The sequence below is a fragment of the Hemibagrus wyckioides genome, linkage group LG16, assembly GCF_019097595.1.
Source record: "Hemibagrus wyckioides isolate EC202008001 linkage group LG16, SWU_Hwy_1.0, whole genome shotgun sequence".
NCBI lineage: Eukaryota > Metazoa > Chordata > Actinopteri > Siluriformes > Bagridae > Hemibagrus > Hemibagrus wyckioides.
The window spans coordinates 23,490,001-23,507,753 of record NC_080725.1 but is presented as its reverse complement, the minus strand read 5'-3'; the positions used below and the strand labels follow the sequence as shown (position 1 = coordinate 23,507,753).

Genomic DNA, 17,753 nt, shown 5'->3' with positions numbered 1-17,753 from the left:
GATACACTAACACACTGACACACTGATACACTAACACACTGACACACTGATACACTAACACACTGACACACTGATACACTAACACACTGATACACTAACACACTGACACACTGATACACTAACACACTGATACACTAACACACTGACACCACTAACACACTGATACACTAACACACTGACACACTGATACACTAACACACTGACACCACTAACACACTGATACACTAACACCACTAACACACTGATACACTAACACACTGACACACTGATACACTAACACACTGACACACTGATACACTAACACACTGACACACTGATACACTAACACACTGACACCACTAACACACTGATACACTAACACCACTAACACACTGATACATTAACACACTGACACACTGATACACTAACACACTGACACACTGATACACTAACACACTGATACACTAACACCACTAACACACTGATACACTAACACCACTAACACACTGATACATTAACACACTGACACACTGATACACTAACACACTGACACACTGATACACTAACACACTGACACACTGATACACTAACACCACTAACACACTGATACACTAACACCACTAACACACTGACACACTGATACACTCACACACTGATACACTGACACACTGACACCACTAACACACTGATACACTAACACACTGACACACTGATACACTAACACACTGACACACTGATACACTAACACCACTAACACACTGATACACTAACACACTGATACACTAACACACTGACACACTGATACACTAACACCACTAACACACTGATACACTAACACCACTAACACACTGATACACTAACACACTGACACACTAACACACTGACACACTGATACACTGACACACTGATACACTGACACACTGATACACTGACACACTGATACACTAACACACTGACACACTGATACACTAACACCACTAACACACTGATACACTAACACACTGACACACTAACACACTGACACACTGATACACTGACACACTGATACACTGACACACTGATACACTGACACACTGATACACTAACACACTAACACACTGATACACTAACACCACTAACACACTGATACACTAACACACTGACACACTAACACACTGACACACTGATACACTGACACCACTAACACACTGATACACTAACACACTGACACACTGATACACTAACACACTGACACACTGATACACTAACACCACTAACACACTGATACACTAACACCACTAACACACTGATACACTAACACCACTAACACACTGATACACTAACACACTGACACACTGATACACTAACACACTGACACACTGATACACTAACACACTGACACCACTAACACACTGATACACTAACACCACTAACACACTGATACACTGACACCACTAACACACTGATACACTAACACACCGACACACTGATACACTAACACAGTGACACCACTAACACACTGACACACTGATACACTAACACACTGACACACTGATACACTAACACACTGACACACTGACACACTAACACACTGACACACTAACACACTAACACACTGATACACTAACACACTGACACACTGATACACTAACACACTAACACACTGACACACTGATACACTAACACACTAACACACTGATACACTAACACACTGACACCACTAACACACTGATACACTAACACACTGACACACTAACACACTGACACACTGACACCACTAACACACTGACACACTAACACACTGACACACTGACACACTGATACACTAACACACTGACACCACTAACACACTGACACACTGATACACTAACACACTAACACACTGATACACTAACACACTAACACACCGACACACTAACACACTGATACACTAACACACTGATACACTAACACAAACAACACTAACACACTGACACACTAACACAAACAACACTAACACACTGATACACTAACACAAACAACACCAACACACTGATACACTAACACATAAACAACACTAACACAAACAACACTAACACACTGATACACTAACACACTAACATTAACACACTCAAAACATTTACACACTCAAAACATTACCACACTAATACATTAACAAACTAATACACTAACAATATTAACACACTAACACACTGGAGCTCAGTAGTGACCCTGATGTGGGTCATTTCCTGTCAGACTGAATCTCAGTTTGGGTTTGATCAGATCTGCTCAGTGAGTCAGGTGTGTATGAGAAATGTCCTGAGGTCTCAGGCTTGTGTGTGTGTGTGTGTAACAGGTGTATATAGAGAAGCAGAAGGGTGAAATCCTGGGTGTGGTGATCGTAGAGTCCGGCTGGGGCTCCATCTTACCCACCGTCATCATCGCCAGTCTGATGCATGCCGGCCCGGCGGCGAAATCTGGCCGTCTGAACATTGGAGATCAGATCATGACGGTGAACGGGACGAGTCTGGTGGGTCTGCCACTGTCCACCTGCCAGAGCATCATCAAGGTCAGCAGCTTCACCTCATCATCATCATCATCACATCTCAGTGAGGATCAGTCACAGGCTTTAACCTTAACCTCAACTAACACTAATGCAGAGCTCAAATTACTCCCTCACTCTCACTCCCTCTCACCCTCATTATCTCACTCCTTCATTCCCTCACTCCCTCACCCCTTCATTCCCTCACTCTCTTATTCCCTCACCACCAATTCCCTTACTCTCTCAACCTCTCACTTTCATTCCCTCGCTCTCTCATTCCCTCATCCACTAGTCCTCTCAGGGCTGTAAAGTGCACTATGTAGGGTTCAGACACTTTACTGCTGATGTTTCTGAAACGCTTCATCAAACCCAAACTCATCTTCATTATTAAACATCACTGATGACCAGCTCGTGGCTTTTATTTACTTCATCTGGAGTGAAGCAGACGAGACTGATCACTTCACCGTCAGTGAATTTGTCTGAAGATGTTTGTGCACCTCGTCCTCAGGGCCTGAAATCTCAGTCCAGGATTAAGATGAACATCGTCAGATGTCCTCCGGTCACCATGGTCCTCATTCGCAGACCGGACCTGCGCTACCAGCTGGGCTTCAGTGTGCAGAATGGCATTGTGGGTAACTCTGGAACAAAACCTCATGACTTTGGGGCTCATGGTGGAGTTTTTTTGTTTAAATGTTCAAGTCTTTAGGAGCGATCTGATGATCTTCTTACCTTCTACTTCTAGGCATTATGTGTAAGATAATTAGATTAATTTCAGGAGACTAAAGTGTTTATTTGAAATCGTCTAGTCTGATCTACAGGTTTATTTCACGTCTGTTGATGCAGATCTGCAGTCTGATGAGGGGGGGTATTGCAGAAAGGGGCGGAGTCAGAGTGGGTCACCGCATCATCGAGATTAACGGGCAGAGTGTGGTGGCCACGCCCCATGAGAAGATCGTACAGATTCTGTCCAGTGCGGTTGGAGAGGTACAGTAACGTACAGTAACTAACACTACCGATCTCTTCACTCTTTACTTCAGCGCAGCTTTAACCATCTCGATCACGCCGGCCATCTTGATCACGTGATTTAATGGAATCTCTGCGAGAGACAAATATTTCACACCTCTGAGGTCACCTGCTCACACAGGTATTAGCCGCTGGATTAGAGGGAGGTCAAGATGCCAGGAACTCGCCTATAACCTGAACAAAGCTAGCTAAACATGTCTGTTATAGGCAGGAACTAGCGATAACTAGCCCGTGTTTTCATAACGATTTGAGGTGAGGTCCTGTACGTAGGTACGTTAACAATAGAAATTAGCCATGTTAGCTAAACTAGCAAGCCACGCCCTTCAAATTCTCATGATTTTTATGATCTAATAGTTATGTTAGCTCCTTAAGTGGAGATGTGATGAGATACAAGTGCCGCGCAGACAGACCGGACTCTCCATCACCACCTGTAACTACAACCGCGTGTAACTTCTGTTGCCATGGAAACAGGGAAGAGTCCATAGATAAAAACAAACTGACTTCCACGACATTTTTAGAAATAAAAAAAATGATGGCTTGCTATCAAAAGCTATCATTATATTTTTCCACGTTTTACTTGTTTTTGTAACTAGCCAGGCGAAGGATGTTGCCATAGTAACACACATCATTCAGGGACGTTATAATAAGTGTAAACCGATGTATACATTTCATTTCCGCACGGCTGTTAATGTTGATAATGTTAGTTATTAATCTCGTTATTAACCCTTTTTCTCTTCTTCTTCCTCTCAGATCCACATGAAGACCATGCCCGCTGCCATGTACCGCCTCCTGACAGCTCAGGAGCAGCCTGTCTACATCTGAAACCCTCGCTTAACATCGCTAAGCTTCACCTCACACGCATCACATCAGCACTGTTTACAACTTCCTTGCACCAGATGTAAAATAAAAATTTTTCCTCTCCAAATATTTTAATCTGCCTTAATAATGCGCGTCACTGCAGGTGTGGCGAGACTGTAGGGATCTGCTCTGTATCGCGGTCCACTCGGTGATGGTTCCATTGGTTTCCTGTGACACTTTGTTCAAAAATTAACATTGGATTTTTTTTCTTGTATTTTGTGAAGAAGTCGCGTTTTTCTCTGTGTCACGTATTTTTATTCTGGAGAAATCAGCTAGATCAGCTAAGTCGCTAAAGCTCTATCTCTATCACACCTACATGTGGTCTCACCCCCCCCCCCAGTTTTCTGTTGATCAGAAAATTTGCCAGCTTTCTAGCTTTTTTCCTTTCAGCTGAAAGATTTCCTTAAAGTATTTGAAGTGATTTTCATATCTATGTTTATGATTGCTTAATTAACGAATCAATTAAAGAAAAGATAACGACGGTTCGTTTATTCGCTCCTGGACGCCTTCATTCCAGACTCCACACTTCTCTAACAGCCAAAGACTTAACATGAAGAGAATTATTTATGATCTTAAGACCGGATCTTGGTCAGATGCTTTCAGATCTGCAGGACGTGTGTGTGTGTGTGTGCGCTCTATCTGTGTGAGAAACACAACACTGTTATATTATGAATGTGTTTTATTTATTTATTGATCAGAGATCTAAATGTTAAAGGTTGATTTTGTACGTTTATGGGAAGATGATCGGGAAAATCGCACGGACCTTACGATCCATCATCATCATCATCATCATCATCTTTGAAATCCACTGCACCTCTAAATGCAGAATGCGTGAACGTATGTGATTTAATTCACTAACACAACAATAAAAAGATACCTCTTCCACAAAGAGTGTGAAGATTATTATTATTAGAGATATAAAAGTGTAGAATATTTCATTTCCATCATGAAGCTCTGAAGGTTTGAAGTCCATCCCTTTACCTGCAGAGGAACGAAAGGAGTAACAGAACCGCCGAGTGGCTTCACTACACACACAGTTCTCAGAACTTCCAGTTTCTTATAAAAAATCTTCGTACAAATGTAAAACGTTTTTTGTCAAAACGCTGCTTAATTTCACCGTAGTGTATTCAAAGCCACCATACTGACCGACACTGAGGTCACTGAGAATCAGAACCAGGACCAGGATCCATCCTGAAACACTTTATAGAGGAGGGATGTGTGTGTGTTTGTGTGTGGTTTACAGCTCAGTGTCATTATATTTCTGAGGGTTATAATATCCACGGCGAGACTGGTCAGCGTCTTCAGAAGGTCCAGTGCGGTGCAGAGGGTTTGAGCTGGAACTAGAAAAACATGGAAGGTGTTAAGAACACACACAATCCAACGCACACTCTCTCTCACATGTGCTCACACACTATCACACACGCTCACACTCATACACACACACTCACGCTCACACACGCTAACACACAATATCACATACGCAGAGACACACACTCACATGTACTCACACACTTGCATGTTCTCACACATACACACACTCACATGCTCACATACACATTCACATTATCACACACACACACTCTCTCATATGTGCTCACACACTCGCACATTCTCACACACACATACACACACACACTCTGACTGACCCAGTAGGTGGCGGCCGGGCGGCAGTGGGTTTGGGTTTAACGGGGACAGCGTAAATGTCCGGGTGTCTCTGAGAGATCTCCAGCTGCAGAGAGAGAAAAGGGTTAAGAGACTTCACCCTGAAAATTCCTGACAGTTCCTGAGAGTTCCTGATGACAATAAGATGTGTGTAGTGTCTGCGTGTCACTGACCCGGGCGTGTTCAGCCTCCTGCAGTTCCAGCATCCTCTGAGCCCGAGCGAGGTGATCCATCTGTTCAAAGGCCTTCACTTTCCCCATGAAGGAGCGGCTGGCTGGATCTTCAACATCTGAGATGGGTTCTTGAGACGGAGCACCTCGAGCTAGGAAGCTGGGCTTAAGGGCAACGGGAGGGGGCGGCGGCTTGGAGCTGACATCACTGCTGACCGTGCTGCTGGACTCACTGTGCTGCCTCTGAGATCGGGCCTGACACAGACAGTAAAGATGGAACATGATGAGCTCAGAGCTCTGTGATGATGACACCACAACATGACTCCTCAGACCTGGTACCTGTCTTCATCGCTCTGATCAGAAGCACACGGTAAGGAGTAACGTATAGTTTAAAAGAACATGTGTGTGTGAAGGGAATCTGAAGCGAGATGTTCTACACACTGTTCTAATCAGCTCCAGTCTTCTGGAGGGTTCTCCACTATCTGTGGGAATTAGTGATCATTCAGCTACAGGAGCATTAGTGAGATCAGACTCTGGTGTTGTGAGAGTGAGGAGGTCTGGGGGTCAGTGGGTGGTCAGTGGGGTTGAGGTCAGGGTCAGGGCTCTGTGCAGGACACTCCAGTTCTTCACTCCAACCTTCTCCTCCACACCATGTCTTCATGGAGCTGCTCTGTGCACAGGGACATGGTCATGCTGGAGCAGGGACTGGACTCCAGTCTCCACACACACACACACACACACACACACAGACCTTCTGGACAAGAGTTTGTGGAAGAACCTCATGGGTGTGACGGTCAGGGGGCACTTATTTTAGTAAAGACTTTGTGGGGCGTGTGTTTATACTCAGGAGGGTACGAGAAGGTAAGAACAGAAAGCAGGTAAGGGTTTTACCTTGGGGGGTTCTGGGACGAAGGAGGGCGGTGGACTGGGGTCTCGTAGAACCTCTCTGCTCCCGGCGCGCTTCATGCGGGGCACAGGGGCAGGTCTCTGCAGGGGGGAGGGGCAAAGTTATTTAGAACTCAATTTATTTAAAACAATTTTTACACAGTAATTCTAGAGCTGTATGTTCTGTTCGGTCCATTTTGGACCAGCTCTGTGACGATGAAGGTCACTCACCTCGTCTACGGGCTCTGACGAGCGGCTCATCCCCGATATGTGAGGCTCGTTGCTTGGCTCGTCCAGCTCGTTATCAGTATAGGCTCCGCCTTCATCCGCTGTGTCATCGTAGTCACCGGTAAGACGGCTGTCCATGCTCAGGTAATCTGCGCTCATGGCCGACAGGTAAGACATGCGGTCATCGTGGAGGTCTAGGTCCTCCTCCGCGCTGTCCAGCTAAAGAATCAGAGAGGCGGGTCAGCAGAAACCTCCAAACATCCCATAAGATCATGCAAGGGTTAATGTAGACGTGCTTCTTACTTTACTCTCGCAGACCCACACCGCTTTGTTCTGCTGCTCCTGAATGGTGTCCTTCAGACTCCCGTACCAGGCATCGTGAGCCGAGTTCAGATCCACCGTTGCTGTGAAGGAAGACAGGTGAAAGGTGTGATGGAACATGGAGTGTCTGACATTAACACAGAAGAATCGAAAAATAAATAATCCAGGCTGCAGAGTCCAGAGCAGGAGGAAATGGCTGATGGAACACATGAGAACACTCAGAGGAACCAGAGAAGCTTTGACTTGACCGGGACTCTGACAGAATTGCCCTAACAGAGCAAGCTCATTATACCATGGGGGCAACAAGCACTGTCCAGGACCAGAAACCTTCATGGACATGGGCACATTACACCTTAAAAAAATTAAACTGACCGGTGAAGAGGTGAGAGCAGGTCTTCTTCAGTTTGACTGCCTGCTCATACAGTTTGCGTGAGCTGCGGTTAGAACCCGATATCAGGCGGTTCCTCATGGTCTTCACGCCCTGCTTACTGTCCGGGTTCAGGAACACCACAATGGGGTACCACTGGGTGTAGTTCAACGTGTCCACTGCCTTCGGGGTTACGTCCAGCAGAGCATGCTTATCCTGAGAGAGAGAGAGAGAGAGAGAGAGACTGCTGTGAGCGCTCTGAGGCATGAAAAAGTTCCCTGCCTCTCAGTATAAAGTTACAGCCACATTATTATGCAACACTAAACCTTTTAGAGTTTATCTATCATTAATGTGTCCTGTAAAGGAATTAGAGAGTGGAGATTAAAAGCTGGACTTTGGAGGGGATTGGTCATAAAGCGGAAATTAAAGGGTTTATAGGGAGGAGTTCAGTGGGTGGAGTTCTGAACTTGATGGGTGGGGTTTACCTGTTCAATGATCTGCTGCACAGTGTTCAGTCTCACCACACCTGAGGACTTCTCTGTTCCTGCATCTTTAGGTTCTCGCTCTGTGTGCCAGACACACACACACACACGATGAGTACACCACATGAGTACACCACCTCAGGAGCAGGACATTTAACACTCACTTGCGACGACAAAATCTTCCGGCAGGTCGTTGGCGAGTTTCTCACATGCCACATCAGCGATTGGGCCGAACAGAACCACGGGCCTCCAGAACCCAGCTGCAGAGACCAGAGGAGCGTCAGGCAGAGTAAATACCAATGTGTAGTAAAGATGTGGTGAAGGTGAGGGAAAAATTGTGGTGTAGGTGTGATGTAGGTGTGACATAGGTGAGTTGAAGGTGAGGTGAGGTGTAGGTGAGGATGAGATGAAGGTGTAGGTGTGGTGAAACTGAGGTGTAGGTGTGGTGAAGCTGAGGTGTAGGTGAGGATGAGATGAAGGTGTAGGTGTGGTGTATGTGAGGTGTAGGTGAGGATGAGATGAAGGTGTAGGTGTGGTGTATGTGAGGTGTAGGTGAGGATGAGATGAAGGTGTAGGTGTGGTGAAGCTGAGGTGTAGGTGTGGTGAAGCTGAGGTGTAGGTGTGGTGAAGCTGAGGTGTAGGTGAGGATGAGATGAAGGTGTAGGTGTGGTGTATGTGAGGTGTAGGTGAGGATGAGATGAAGGTGTAGGTGTGGTGAAGCTGAGGTGTAGGTGAGGATGAGATGAAGGTGTAGGTGTGGTGAAACTGAGGTGTAGGTGTGGTGAAGCTGAGGTGTAGGTGAGGATGAGATGAAGGTGTAGGTGTGGTGTATGTGAGGTGTAGGTGTGTGGAAGGTGTGGTGTAGTTGTGGTGTAGGTGAGCTGTGCCCACCCTCTCGCAGCACCACCCTCTCATAAGCAGGGAAGCGGGTGGTGACAGGGTTGACCGTGAGATCCTCTCGGCTCTTACGCAGGTCCTTCTTCTTTGCTGCCCTTTGACCTCTGAGCCTCCAGAAATCTCCTCTGTCATTGGCTGCTCCTTTCTGCATGTTCTGTACATTAGCCATCTGTTCAGCTCTGTGGACATCAATCAGGACAACAGCATCGTCATGACATCACAGGACATGATGAGTACACCATTAATCACACCTGGGTTTACCATCTAACACGCGCACACACACACACACACACACACACACACACACACACACACACAAACCTGCTCTTGCTGGGGATGACCCCTCTCTCCAGCAGCTGGTTGTCTTTGTCGGTGCGGATGGCCAGCCAGCTGCCCAGTTTTCCATCGTACAGCGTGTCCACCACTTTAAAGATGTCCCCCCGGCTGAAGGACAGACTCTGAGGAGCGTCTTTCTCGTGTTCAAAATGAGTCCTGATGTAGAAGTTATCTCCTCGACCTGAGGCCACGATGTCCTTATACACTGCACCCAGTCAGTCACATGACCACACCCATTAAAACCTGAGTAATTAATAGAGAATAACGAGTAAAGGTTCTAGAAGCGTGTAGCCGTACCATCTGGTTTGCTCTGAGCCAGGATGGTGATGTCGTCTCCTTTAGGAATGTCGAGCAGGTAGAGCACTGCGTCCTCACGCACCATGCCACGGAAATCCACGTTATTCACCTGCAGAGGAACAAAACAAAACATTTATCATCATGTTTACTTTCTAATGACCACCAGGGGGCGCAGTTACAAACAAATATACTGAGCATTTACAGTGCTAGATTTAAACTTACACAACCAACAAGACTAGATTAAACAGAATCTAAAGCTAATATCATTTTATCAAGTTGATATATTAAACAAATAAATAACCAAACACTCAAAAAAAATAATTTAACTAGATTTTTAAAATTTGTCGTGACAAACTTTGATGTTGGCTTGATGAAGCAAGTAGTCGTAACGTCTGATGCTTTTCGGAGGCACGTGGAGAGATAGGGTGCCAAAACTTTTGGTAGCAAGTGGATACGTCACCAGGATACATGTCACGCAGTTGACATCACTGTGCTGAACATTTTGATATGTCACGTGTACGTTGGGGTAATTTTACGATTCTGGGGGTTATTTTGGGGGATGGCGCTCACGTGACATCATCAGAACACACGTCACACTTCTCCTGATTGTTCTGAGCATTTTGATAGGTCACATGTATGCTGAGGTCATTTTCACTTTCCACTTATTTTGGGGGGGTTGGTGCACACGTGACGTTTGGTGCATGTGGCCATTTTCTACATTTAAACCTTAAACGCAATGTGAAAATAGAGCGAGAATAAACAAACCATTTCTTTATATTAAATCCATATCATCTAAATTCAACAGAAGTGATTTAAAACCACATTGTCTGGACTCCGTCACCATAGAAACAGACTAGGAAAGTGTGTGTTTGTAGATCTCAATGAGTAATTCTTGCAGAAGTTCTTTGTTTATGACTTTCTGTGTGTGTGTGTGTGTGTGTGTGTGTGTTGTATAAAAACGCAGACTGTGATATTTAGAACTTTAACTAATAACAAATCAGACTAAATGTTCAGGCTGATGATGGATCTGCAGTGAGGTTGTGTCCTGTGTGTTGGAGAAGTTTTCATGAGTACCTTCACGATCTGGTCTCCAGCCTGCAGTCCCTCCATCTCCGCTGGACTGTCCTCCTGAACACTGGCTATGAATATTCCCACATCGTTTCCTCCGGCCAGCCTCAGACCCACACTCTCACCCTTCTGAAAGCGCACCATCACCGTGTTTGGCCTGACCACAACACACAACACAGTGAAATATAACAGCTGCTATAAGAGCTTTTGGACTCTGATTGGTGGTCAGGTGATGATCAATTCAGGTGGAAGGTCATTCAAGCCTCCAGACACACACACACACACACTCAGAGTTCCTGAGACTGGGCTTCATCAGCCTGTAATTCCGATGAGGAATAAAACACTTGTTTGAGGAAAATCACCTAACAGGATCTGCTTCATTCCACCATTGATTATTTTCCTCTAACAGCATGAACCCAAGCGTTTTATTTCTCTCACAATATAGATTTTTGCAGTCAGATGAACGCTTGTGTTATTGCTGAACTTGTACACACCCATAGATCTCCAGATCTTCTGCGCTGGGTTTCAGAGGAACCTTTGGAGGAGCTTTAACTTTTGGTGGAACGCTGACTTTTGGTGCAGGCGCGGCCACGGGAGCTGTTCATAAAATAATTCACACGTCGTTAATAGCACATCATGAATAACTTCTACAACTTCCAAACTCTAAATCTTAAGCTCTTTGAAGGTCAGGTGATACCTGGAGCTTCCTCAATCTCAGACTCATCTTCCTCCACTGGTGGAGGTGGAAAATCATCTGGAGCAGCATGGAATGGTGTGGGCATCGCACCCATTTTAGACAACCTGCTCTGAGGCTCATCTCTGCAAAACAAACACACACACACACACACACTCCCGATAACACACACATCAGAACCTGGACCTGCTGCGTCATGAGGAACAGAACCTTCATCTGTTTACTCCAAACTCACACAGAATCAAATTGGAAAGCAGCTGAAAAGTTGAAGCAGAGATGGAACTACTTTTCTTGTGGTAGTCGTGTGACAGCGTATGGACACCATAAAAGCTTCAGGAAAGTGGAAAGGAACCAGAACTACTTTCTAACTGTGCAAAGGTCCAGAAGTCTTTACAATGGTTTAAAGGTTTATTTAAGGATGGACTGACCATCTGCTCTACTCTGAGAGTGTTTGGAGCAGATTTCTGTTCTGTTCTCAAGTTTTGTCCACTCTAATGGTCAGATAATCACCTGTTCTTTTCACGCAGCCTCTCGTTGGAGGAGTGTGGGGAGACGTCCGAGACCTGTCCTCGTCTATCGTCCTGAGGGGAGTAGGAACGATACGACTCGATCTCTGACAGATCTGGAAGAAAATAGGAAGTCAAAACGTAATGGCTAATTGTTGAGCGTGAGGTCAGACATGTAGTGCTCCAGAAAAAAGAACACGTTCTGATATCCGGGCTAAAAAAAAAAAGACTTGTGTGATGTCCGAGTGAATTAAATGAGCTTTGCACGGACATCTCCAGCCCCGCCCACTCCTCCCACACCACACCGGCATCATCCTTAAGGAATCTGAGGCAATGATACTGAACTCTTCATCATGAAGCTTCATCATGTTTAATCTGGGTTAGACTCACCGTCTGGCTCCGAGTCGCTGTCAGCCATGGGCGGGACCCGAACCAGAACCTTCCTGCGATCTCTCTGGACCACCAGCTGCAGCTTTCCTCGTGATTTTTCAATCAGCTTCCCTGCATCACTCAGAGACAGATTCTCTGTGGCCGTCCCGTTGATCTGAAATACAAAGCCCTCTTTCACACACGGCTGTTCCTCAGAGTCATTACCGCAACTTCACTTCAGAGGGAACGAGACGTTGTACAGACAGAAACACGTCTGATGACAGTGTGCTGATATGAAGGTTATTTTTTTTAGTGCTGACCTTCAGGATGATGTCTCCCTCCTGCAGGTTCCCATCTTTGGTGGCCAGGCCAGTACTGGTCATCTCTTTAATGAACAGCTGACTGCCCAAACGCAGCCCATATTCTGATTCACACACACACACAAACGAGTGTAATATAAACATATCTACTCACATATATCTACAGCCCTATTTGGACAGGATTTGTTTATATAATGTGCTGCAGGTAATTCTGGAGCTCCTCTGTCTCCATCGGTGTGGTTCTCTCTCTTCGCTCCGGAATTTATTTCAGTTTTATTTATTGATTTTATGATTACCTTCAGTAGGTCTGTTCTTCTTCAGTAGGACACGCACTGGTTTCTCCAGCGGTTCCCGCGGGCTCTGTGGAGGTGAACGTTCTAAGCGTTCCCGGCTGACGTTCCTTCTGATTTCCTCGGCAGGACGTGGTTCTGGAATCCGCAGTTCCCTCTCCCGGTGGCGTGGTTCTGGACTGTGTGAGCGATCCAGAACATGTTCACTGCGATAGCGACGATCCGGGCTGTAGTCTCGATCCAGACTGTGTTCGCTTCGGTACCGGCGATCCGGGCTGCCCTCGCCATGGTACCGCCGGTCCGGGCTGTAGTCTCGATCGAGGGTGCCGTGGCTACGGTAACGACGATCTGGGCTGTAGTCACGGTAATGGCGGTCGGGGCTGCGCTTGGGCTCCAGCACACGTCCTCGGCTGCCATCGCGGCGGCGCTCGGGACTGAGGTCTCGTTCCAGGGTTCGGCTGCGGCCACGCTCGTAGTCGTACTCGGAGTCGGCGCGTCCGCTGTATGTGCTGCGTCGGTCCAGCTCGTAGTCGTAATCGTCGCTGTAGTCTGGATGAGAGAACACGCGGTCGTCCGGGGGCGGGGCCTGCTTCGGCACATTCACAGCAACTCTGCGTGGTCTTTTCACCGTCTACAGGAGGAACAGAAAAACACTGCAATTAACCTCCAACAATAAAAATATTAAATCTTATTAAAGAAGATTTTTATACTCCATTAATTCTACATTATTAAAGAAGTAACAAGACCTTGAACATTTAAAAAAAATGACAAAAGACTCAGTTATTCCTCATCAGACTCACTATCTTGGCGACTTTGCCACACTTGCGTAGAGACTGAACCGCAAACGAGTGCACAACGTTCTCCATGGACGAAGAGTTCACCTGGATCACGCGATCATTCTGACTAAGAACAGGAAACAGAAAAAAGTTTCAACATTTCAAGAAAAAAAAACATTCCTCAAGCCCCGCCCTGCACACTTCAGCATCTCACTCAATTCAGTTACATTTATTAACATCTGGACATGAAGTGGAAACATCTCCCTCACTGAGCCAGCCTGAGGAGAGGCGTCCAGTAATCTGCTAATTAGTAATTAGCTAAGTGTGATGGAGCAGGAGGATTTCCAGGACCTGAGAACATGGGGAGGAACCCAAACAGATCTTAAAGCTATGAGATGGAGCTGTTATGTTTTACTGATGCGTTTCTTACAACAGCAGGCCGTCAGCAGGTCCTCCAGGCAGAACGTCAGAGACGATAATCGAGGCTTCTCTCGTCTCCTCATTCGGATTGTCTTTTCCGCCGGAGACGGCAATCCCAAATCCCATTTTAGGATCCTACACAGGAACGACAGAGGTTTACAGAAAGATGAGCTGCAGGGTGGTGTGTGTGTGTGTTGGGGCAGTAGGTGGTGTGTGTGTGTGTTGGGGCAGTAGGTGGTGTGTGTGTGTGTTGGGGCAGTAGGTGGTGTGTGTGTGTGTTGGGGCAGTAGGTGGTGTGTGTGTGTGTGTGTTGGGGCAGTAGGTGGTGTGTGTGTGTGTGTGTTGGGGCAGTAGGTGGTGTGTGTGTGTGTGTGTTGGGGCAGTAGGTGGTGTGTGTGTGTGTGTGTTGGGGCAGTAGGTGGTGTGTGTGTGTGTGTGTTGGGGCAGTAGGTGGTGTGTGTGTGTGTGTGTTGGGGCAGTAGGTGGTGTGTGTGTGTGTGTGTTGGGGCAGTAGGTGGTGTGTGTGTGTGTGTGTGTTGGGGCAGTAGGTGGTGTGTGTGTGTGTGTGTGTTGGGGCAGTAGGTGGTGTGTGTGTGTGTGTGTGTGTTGGGGCAGTAGGTGGTGTGTGTGTGTGTTGGGGCAGTAGGTGGTGTGTGTGTGTGTTGGGGCAGTAGGTGGTGTGTGTGTGTGTGTTGGGGCAGTAGGTGGTGTGTGTGTGTGTGTGTGTTGGGGCAGTAGGTGGTGTGTGTGTGTGTGTTGGGGCAGTAGGTGGTGTGTGTGTGTGTGTGTGTGTGTGTGTTGGGGCAGTAGGTGGTGTGTGTGTGTGTGTGTGTTGGGGCAGTAGGTGGTGTGTGTGTGTGTGTGTGTTGGGGCAGTAGGTGGTGTGTGTGTGTGTGTGTGTTGGGGCAGTAGGTGGTGTGTGTGTGTGTTGGGGCAGTAGGTGGTGTGTGTGTGTGTCTCACCCGCTGCAGCGTCACTGTGTACTGCTCCCACACCGTCTCCCCCATCTCCACTCTGAGAGAAACGCAGTGATTTTAGTGTAACAGAAACTCTGATTAACATTTCACACTGTCCTTTACTCTGAGTGTGTGTGTGTGTGTGTGTGTGTGTGTGTTATATAATACACTTCCTGTTTCTCACCTACACACACTTCTGTATTTACATGTGTCACTAACTGTATTTGCAAGTCAGACTGATCCTCATTCTCCAAAGCTGAGGTAAGTGTCAAAAACACACACCACACACACACACCACACACACACCAAACACACAACACATACAAACCAAACACACAACACATACACACACACCCCAAACACACACACCACATCCAGGCAGCTGATTGGCTGGTGTGTGTTATGATGTAATAACATGTCTACATTGTGTTTGAGAGTATCAGATTCTTCTCCACCTCTGGATGGAGGAACTCCTCAGATGGAGGTGTGGAGTGTGTGTTCCTGCAGCTGCAGTGTGAACAGCTCAGACGCTCAGACGTGTTCAGACACAACGTTCTGCAGAACATCAGCCTGCTGAGGTCATGGAAGAAAATTCCAAAAAAATTCCATTTACTGCACACAAAGTCAGGACTCCTGACTCAACACTAAAGAGCTTCAGCAGCAGGTCACTCACAGGTCAGCAGAAAGCAGGACATGCCTTCCACCTCACAACACTGACCAGAAGAAGTCGTGTACTCGTTTTAGATAAATGAGATGTTTATATTTTATCTTTATGTTTTATACACACTAAAGAGTGTGTTTCTGCACTGATCTATAACACATACTCTCCTACCTCTAGCTGGAGTCTGGAGCTGAAAGATGATGAAGATACGAACATCACACACACGCATTACACACACACCACACATGCATTACACACACACACACATTACACACGCATTACACACAAACCACACACGCATTACACACACACACATTACACACACACCACACACGCATTACACACACACGCATTACACACACACCACACACGCATTACACACACACCACACATGCATTACACACACACACACACACACACTACACACGTATTACACACAAACCACACACGCATTACACACACACGCATTACACACATACCACACACGCATTACACACACACGCATTACACACACACCACACATGCATTACACACACACACACATTACACACGCATTACACACACACGCATTACACACACATGCATTACACACACACACATTTTACACACGCATTACACACAAACCACACACGCATTACACACACACACACACGCATTACACACACATGCATTACACACACACACACACACATTACACACGCATTACACACAAACCACACACGCATTACACACACACGCATTACACACATACCACACACACGCATTACACACACACGCATTACACACACACCACACATGCATTACACACACACACATTACACACGCATTACACACACACGCATTACACACACGCATTACACACACATGCATTACACACACATGCATTACACACACACACACATTACACACGCATTACACACAAACCACACACGCATTACACACACACACACACGCATTACACACACACGCATTACACACACACACACACATTACACACATTACACACGCATTACACACAAACCACACACGCATTACACACACACACACGCATTACACACACACACACGCATTACACACACATGCATTACACACACACACATGCATTACACACACACACACACACTACACACGCATTACACACAAACCACACACGCATTACACACACACGCATTACACACATACCACACACGCATTACACACACACGCATTACACACACGCATTACACACACACGCATTACACACACACGCATTACACACACACGCATTACACACACACCACACACACACGCATTACACACACACCACACATGCATTACACACACACGCATTACACACACACACACACGCATTACACACACACGCATTACACACACACACACATTACACACACACACACATTACACACGCATTACACACAAACCACACACGCATTACACACACACACACACGCATTACACACACACGCATTACACACACATGCATTACACACACACACATGCATTACACACACACACACACACACACACACACTACACACGCATTACACACAAACCACACACGCATTACACACACACGCATTACACACACACCACACACGCATTACACACACACGCATTACACACACACGCATTACACACACACCACACACGCATTACACACACACGCATTACACACACACCACACACGC

General features: G+C 46.3%; 2 protein-coding genes across 4 annotated transcripts in view; one reads left to right on the top strand and one right to left on the bottom strand.

Moving 5' to 3' along the window:
- Nucleotides 1–4,885, top strand: part of apba1b (amyloid beta (A4) precursor protein-binding, family A, member 1b) — a 32,694-nt gene extending 27,809 nt beyond the window's left edge. For all 3 annotated transcript variants that reach the window (XM_058411535.1, XM_058411534.1, XM_058411533.1), the window contains 4 exons: nt 2,294–2,506; nt 2,988–3,107; nt 3,323–3,463; nt 4,253–4,885. In XM_058411535.1, the coding sequence (XP_058267518.1) occupies nt 2,294–2,506; nt 2,988–3,107; nt 3,323–3,463; nt 4,253–4,324 (546 nt within the window). In that variant the 3' untranslated portion in view covers nt 4,325–4,885. The remainder of the gene's footprint in view (nt 1–2,293; nt 2,507–2,987; nt 3,108–3,322; nt 3,464–4,252) is intronic.
- A 148-nt stretch (nt 4,886–5,033) lies between these two features.
- tjp2a (tight junction protein 2a (zona occludens 2)) overlaps nt 5,034–17,753 on the bottom strand; it is a 15,558-nt gene continuing 2,838 nt past the window's right edge. Inside the window, exons 2-23 of the mRNA XM_058411532.1 lie at nt 15,411–15,462; nt 14,459–14,583; nt 14,053–14,155; nt 13,259–13,883; nt 12,963–13,066; nt 12,664–12,817; nt 12,278–12,389; nt 11,771–11,892; nt 11,568–11,670; nt 11,080–11,230; nt 10,006–10,114; nt 9,694–9,913; nt 9,367–9,551; nt 8,640–8,735; nt 8,479–8,558; nt 7,999–8,209; nt 7,609–7,709; nt 7,309–7,524; nt 7,084–7,179; nt 6,196–6,447; nt 6,007–6,089; nt 5,034–5,700 (exon numbers count right to left, since the gene is read on the bottom strand). Of these exons, the coding sequence (XP_058267515.1) occupies nt 5,598–5,700; nt 6,007–6,089; nt 6,196–6,447; nt 7,084–7,179; nt 7,309–7,524; nt 7,609–7,709; nt 7,999–8,209; nt 8,479–8,558; nt 8,640–8,735; nt 9,367–9,551; nt 9,694–9,913; nt 10,006–10,114; nt 11,080–11,230; nt 11,568–11,670; nt 11,771–11,892; nt 12,278–12,389; nt 12,664–12,817; nt 12,963–13,066; nt 13,259–13,883; nt 14,053–14,155; nt 14,459–14,583; nt 15,411–15,455 (3,396 nt within the window). The 5' untranslated portion in view covers nt 15,456–15,462 and the 3' untranslated portion in view covers nt 5,034–5,597. The remainder of the gene's footprint in view (nt 5,701–6,006; nt 6,090–6,195; nt 6,448–7,083; nt 7,180–7,308; nt 7,525–7,608; nt 7,710–7,998; nt 8,210–8,478; nt 8,559–8,639; nt 8,736–9,366; nt 9,552–9,693; nt 9,914–10,005; nt 10,115–11,079; nt 11,231–11,567; nt 11,671–11,770; nt 11,893–12,277; nt 12,390–12,663; nt 12,818–12,962; nt 13,067–13,258; nt 13,884–14,052; nt 14,156–14,458; nt 14,584–15,410; nt 15,463–17,753) is intronic.